The sequence below is a fragment of the Rhinolophus sinicus genome, linkage group LG06 (assembly GCF_036562045.2).
Source record: "Rhinolophus sinicus isolate RSC01 linkage group LG06, ASM3656204v1, whole genome shotgun sequence".
NCBI lineage: Eukaryota > Metazoa > Chordata > Mammalia > Chiroptera > Rhinolophidae > Rhinolophus > Rhinolophus sinicus.
Genome location: NC_133756.1, coordinates 121,330,394 through 121,337,017, shown reverse-complemented (window position 1 = coordinate 121,337,017; position 6,624 = coordinate 121,330,394). Strand labels below are relative to the sequence as shown.

The 6,624-nt window shown below is 40.4% G+C and overlaps 1 protein-coding gene across 1 annotated transcript; it reads left to right on the top strand.

Annotated features, from left to right (window-relative positions):
• Positions 1 to 568: 568 nt before the first annotated feature.
• On the top strand, positions 569 to 1,540 carry LOC109447902 (olfactory receptor 52K1). Its single transcript, XM_019732630.2, has one exon. It carries the CDS (start codon positions 569 to 571, stop codon positions 1,538 to 1,540), a length of 972 nt encoding a protein of 323 aa, XP_019588189.2.
• Positions 1,541 to 6,624: the final 5,084 nt, after the last annotated feature.

The window sequence follows — 6,624 nt, the reverse complement described above, 5'->3', positions numbered from 1 at the left end:
CGTCAATAGATTTAACTTTATAAATTAAAAAATCTTAGTCTTAATAAGACCATAAATACTAACAAGATTTGAAAAATCAATGGATGAAAAAGGAATAAGGATTTTAATATTTAAGTTGCTAAGAGAAACAATTAGTCCCTGCTAGTACATGAATACAAAATTCACAAAAGAGAACATGCAAATTAAAATGAGATAGTATTTTTCAACCATCAGATTACTAATTTTTTTATTCATGGAAATTTCATACTAGCATCAGAGATTCAGTGACAAGATTGATACAACTTTCTTGGAAATCTACTTGGCACTCTCAAAAATATTCATATCATTTGACCTAGTAATTCTACATCCCAAATTTACCCTGAGGGATTTATTTGAAAGGCAGGCAAAGATTTATTAAAGGATACATCTCTCATTAAATTATGACACTTATCTTCTCATTTTTTCCCTAAGATACTGGAAGATCATGAAGATCAAAAAAAGCGGTGGCAGGCCCTGGTAGGGGCCAAGTAAAGAAAGCAGGCCTCCCGCCCCTCTTCTCTTCCCAGAGCCATCCTGCTTCCCAGGGAAGATGTCAACAGGGAGCAATGGCAGCTCTGACGTGTCCTACACCAGCTTCCTCCTGCTGAGCTTCCCAGGGCTGCAGGCGTCCCGCATACTCCTGGTGCTGCCCTTCCTCAGTCTCTACCTGGTGATCATCTCTGCCAATGCCCTGGTCATCCACACGGTGGTGGCCCAGCGGAGCCTGCACCAGCCCATGTACCTGCTCATCGCCCTGCTCCTGGCTGTCAACATCTGTGCTGCCACCACCGTGGTGCCCACCATGCTGTTCAGCTTCTCCACCTGCTTCAACCGCATCTCCCTGACTCGCTGTCTGGTCCAGATGTTTTGCATCTACTTCTTCATTGTCTTTGACTGCAACATCCTGCTGGTCATGGCCCTGGACCGCTACGTCGCCATCTGCTACCCACTCCGCTACCCCAAGATAGTGACCGGCCAGTTGCTGGTTGGGCTGATGGGGGTGGCAGCTGCCAGGAGCGCAGGCATTGTTGCTCCTGTGGTGGGGCTGGCCTCCGGGGTTCGCTTCTGCCGCTCAGACGTGATCCACCATTTTGCCTGTGAGCACATGGCCCTGATGAAGCTCTCCTGCGGGGACATCTCCCTCAACAAGACTGTGGGGCTCACTGTCCGCATCTTCAACAGAGTCTTGGACATGCTGCTACTTGGGGCCTCCTACTCTCGCATCATCCATGCTGCGTTTCGGATTTCATCAGGCAGAGCACGTTCCAAGGCTCTAAACACCTGTGGCTCCCACCTGCTGGTCATCTTCACTGTCTACTCCTCCACCATGGCCTCCTCCATTGTCTACCGTGTGGCCCGCACCGCCTCCCAGGATGTGCACAACTTGCTCAGCGCCTTCTACCTGCTGCTCCCGTGTCTGGTCAACCCGGTCGTCTACGGGGCCAGGACCAAGGAAATCAGGCAGCACCTGGCAATTCTGTTCCAAAGGGCACAGCTGCAGGTCCCCACGGAGAAGCCCTAGTTTCTGCCCTCACAAAGGAAGCTTCCTGTCTGATTCTGTGGAACTTATAGGTCCTATAATCACTCTCACTGGCAAGTGGGTAAATGTGCAGGCAAGTCAACCCTGCTCTATTTTGGCTTTGGCTATCTGCATTCATCTTTGAGTCTTTTATCCATTTTCTGAAAAATAGCTACTCATCCAGAGTTACACAATAACCAACGTCAAAGTCAGCTTCTGTCTCTGGCTTCTAAATTTTCTCCCCTTCCTTCTGCTTTTGATTTTCATTCATTCATTCATTCTCATTTATTCATCAAACATTATACATACATTATGCTACCCTATAATTGCAAAGAGCAAAAATTGATCTCTACCCTGAAGGAGGCCCCAATATAGCAAGCTGTAAAGATGTGTAATGCTCAATAATAGCTTTAAGTAAAAAATTCTGTGAGAACATAGGGGAGGGACAATCGCTAACACAGAACACTTCACAGAGAAGGTGAATTTTAATTGTGTTTGAAGGATAAAATAAAGTGTTTACTGGAAAGGAAGGAGATAGAAGAAAAGGCATTCTTGGCCAAAGGAACAGCATGGGCAATAGGTAAGTGATAGAGAAATTGGTACCAGGAGTGGGCTGCTGTGTAATAAAAACCTAAAATGCATGACATTGGTTTTGAGATTGATCTGGTCACCCAGCCCTGTCTTCAGCGAAGAATCTTCTTAGGTCAGTTTAGCTAGAATCCCCTTCCCCCTAATGTTTTCTCTTAGTAATTTTCTATCCATTGACCCCTACCCTGCTCGTTGGCTATAAATTCCCACTTGCCCATGCTGTGTTTGGAGCTGAGTCCAGTTCTGTATTGAGATCTATTTTCCCCTATTACAACAGTCCTGAATAAAATCGGTTTTTACCACTTTAACTACTGTCCAGCTCTGGTTTTTCTTTGATAGTATTTCCACTTGTGTGCTTGTATGTCTGCCATAACCATGAGAACATGCTTGGGCTAGCCTTCTGGAGGAACAAAAGACACATTTAGCAGAGCTGGGTTGCCCCAGCCATCGCTCCCAAAGTTAACCTAGATAAGCTGCTAGCCAGCCAACCCCTAAACATGAGCAAGCCCAAGCAAGTCAGCAGAGCCACCTAGCTGACCACTCCAAGTGTGTGAACAATAAATACTTGTAATAAATGTTTGCCACTGAGTTCCTGTGGCTGTTTGTCATGCAGCAATCTAGCAATAACTGACAAAATGACTAAACAATGGTTTATATACAGTATGTCTACAATAAAAGTTAGTCTTCTTTTCTTAAGGCTGGGTAATATTCCATTGTATCTATGTACCACATCTTCATTATCCAATCATCTATCAAAGGATAGTCGATAGTTTCCGTGTCTTGGCCACTGTGAATAATGCTGCAATGAATATGGGAGCACTTATATCTTTATAGATGTTTTCAGATTTTGGGGGTAGATACCCCGAAAGGGGATGGCTGAGTCATGTGGTAATTCTATTCTTAATCTTTTGAGGAACCTCCACATTGCCTTCCATAGCAGCTACACCAATCTACATTCCCACCAGCAGTGTATGTGGTTTCTTTTCTCTTCACAGCCTCTCCAACACAGGTATGAGGTGATATCTCATTGTGGTTTTGATTTGCATTGCCCTAATCGCTAGTGAAGTTGCCATTTGCGACAACATGATGGATCTTGAGATTATCATGCTAAGCAAAATAAATCAGACAGAAAAAATCGAGAACCATATGAGTTCACTGATATGTGGGATATAAAACTGAAAGCAATAAATGAACAAGACAAACAAGCAAAAACTCCTTGACACAGATAACAGTTCAGTGGATACCAGAGGATAAGGTGGAAGAGGGGAAGATAGAAGAGGGTAAAGGGAATCAAATACATGGTGATGAAAGATTTGACTCTCAGTGAACAAACAATGCAATATATAGATGATGTATTACAGAATTGTACACTTGAAACCTATATAATTTTATTAACCAATGTCACGCAAGTAAATTTAATTTTAAAAAGATTAGTCTTCTTTTATCACATTGCTCTAATATGTATTGGGTAAATGTCTTTTTAACTGCTTAACGCTGAGTTCTCTAAGTGCAAAAACTGTATTTTAAAGACATCAGAGTGAGGTAGTGAGAAAACATTATTCTTTTAATAGGAAAGTCATTGTTTGTTAGAAAAAAATACATTGACAAGTGCTTAAAGGTAGAAGGTATTAACAGTGAGGGGACATCAGAGTGAGGTAGTGAGAAAACATTATTCTTTTAATAGGAAAGTCATTGTTTGTTAGAAAAAAATACATTGACAAGTGCTTAAAGGTAGAAGGTATTAACAGTGAGGGGACAGTGCCCATTCCAATCAATAGCAATCTCCAATAAAAGGAATCAGGGATACTTGAGGAAATGGCTGGTTCTAGGGCTGGGGTATGAAAAATACATGATGATCCTGGATTATCTTATAGTGCCACAAAGTAAGAAAGAGCTCAAAAAATGCTAGGGACATGTCAAAAGGATAGAGGGACCAATTTGAAGGGGTTTTTAATAGCTAAATCAGGGACAATTTTAGCAACAAAATATAGTAATGGATGATAATATATATATGATAGATAAATAGATAGATAGATGATAGATAGATAGATAGATAGATAGATAGATAGATAGATAGATAGATAGATAGGAAAGCTCTTCCTTACAGTAGAATGCCAATTAATAAATGTAGAAGGAATAATAAAGATAGGAAATCACCATTTGTTGAATATCACAGTAATAAATGTTTCAAGCAAGAATGATCAACGTATACTAAAATCAGTGGGCAAAAGTATGATGAGAAAGAAGATAATGTAGAGAATCTCCAAGTATTCCCTTCCAAGGTACTTTTTAATTACCAAGGGGAAAAAGTAACTTTACAATTGAGAAAGCTGGCAGTCTCTTATGCAAATGATAGATGATAATGTCACCAGTAATGGCACAAAGTGATATCATCTGTCTTCTGAAATGATGCACTAAGAAGTGCACAATATCACTTCTGCGGTATTCTTGCAAAAAAAAAAAAAAATGTGTAACCTGAATTTAATCAAGAGGAAACATGAAACTGACCCAAAATGAGGGCTGCTCTACAAAACAACTTGCTGGTGCTCTTCAAAAGTGTAATGATCATGAAAGACAAGGAAAGCTGAAGAACTGTTCCAAACTAAAGGAAGGGAGACATGACACTAAATGCAAATATGTAATACTGGATCCTGCATCAGAAAAGGGACATTCCTTGGACATTTGGCAGAATTTGGATAACATCTGTAAATTAGAAAATAGTAGTGTGTCAATATTAATTTCCTGATTTTGAAAATTGTACTGTGGTTATACTATATGCTAACGTTGGGGAATCTGGGTGAAGGGTACACAGGAATTTTTTGTACTGTTGTTGCAATATTTTTCACGTCTGAAATTATTTCAAAATTAAAAGTTAAAAAAAAACTTAAGAGTAGGTGAAACTATTCTCTTTGGAACATGGAGAAAATGTTCAGTTACTAGCAAAAAGGAAGATGAGAAAGAGGACAACCCAAGAAATGGCAAAAGTGTGTGTACTCTATAGTGTGACCCCTCCCTCTGACCCCCTCATTGAAGGCCACAAAAATCACAAGGCCACATGGAAACCTAAGAGAGCAGCAAATGTAAGAGCGAAGAAAAAGTGAATGTGATACACTAAGCCAGAGGAACTTCCTGAAATTGTGGTGAGGGCTCTGTATGCTTACACCTCAGAAGGGGCTATGTGCATGATATAATCTATGGTATGCATTTCATTTGTTAACTATTTATCAGAAATATTCAAGAAAGGTACATCTCAATGTTAAAGTCCAAACCATAAAGCTTTAACAAGATAATAAAGGAATATATCTTAATGACACCAGGATAATAAGTCTTTTTAAATAGAACACAAGAAGCACCAAGCATTTTATAAAAGAAAAGAAAAAAATGATATAAATTTGATTACATAAAGGAAAAAAGTGACAAATTTGACTATATTAAAATTCAGAACATTTAGTAATCAGAGCTGCCACTTTATGTAAATTATGTAGTGATCGACACACAGGCATCTGACAAAAGCAAGTGGAAGATGAAATTCAGCCCCCCATACACTTGGAAAGCCATCAGAGAGGGAGGACTTTTGTAATTTGTACTAGACACAGCTTCAATCAAAAGATACCAAAAGAGAGTAAAAAGTCAAGCCAGAGATTTGGGAAAGATATTTGCAATAAATTTAACCAATAAAGACCTAGTATCCAGAATATACAAAGAACAGCTACAAATTAGTAAGAAACAGACAAAGCAGCAGTAAAATAGGCAAAAGATCTGTACAGCCTAAGTTCTTCTGGGTTTCTCATTGTTCCCCCCTTGAGTCCCTGAAAATGCCTCTCCACTGGGAATCTTCTGATGCTCCTCCCCTTGAGCAACAGTCTACTTATCCATCCATCCCCCTCGCCTCATGGATCGGTGCATTGGAGCTGGGCAGACCTCAGGCCTTACCTTTTCAGAGGTGAAACCAAAGCCACAGCAGGCTATGACTTAACAGGACACCTCTACAGGCTGCCATGGTGAGACTGGGGATGAGAAGACAAGAGATTTATAGGGGATTTAGAGGCAGGTAAAGCTGAGACTGGAACTCTGCCTTTCACCGTTGACAAACCTGAGTTCACATCTCAGCTCTATCATTTAATACCTATGACACTTTAAGAAAATTAGTTAGCTTCTCTAAACCTCAGTGTCCTCATCTACACAATAGCAAGGGTTAATAAATAGTATTTGTCCCTTAAGGCTGCTGTAAATATTGAAGAGACACTATGTGGAAAACCCCCTTGGAACTATACCTAGCATGTAGTAAACAGTCAATAAACACTAACTTAATATCGTTGTTGAGACTAAGAATGCTTCCAACCTGTCCAGTGCTGCCTCCTATGTGGCATATGAGGGGAAAGCTGTGGTATAGATGGAAGAGTCCTAGAAGAACTAGATTTGAGGCTTGGCTCTTCTTGCTAGGTGAAATTAGGCAAATCACTTGGAATCTCTGAGCCTTGATGGGGCTAATGTCTCAT

Bases quoted from the DNA above. Each gene is read 5' to 3' on its own strand.
- LOC109447902 (XM_019732630.2), top strand. From the start codon at position 569: ATGTCAACAGGGAGCAATGGCAGCTCTGACGTGTCCTACACCAGCTTC.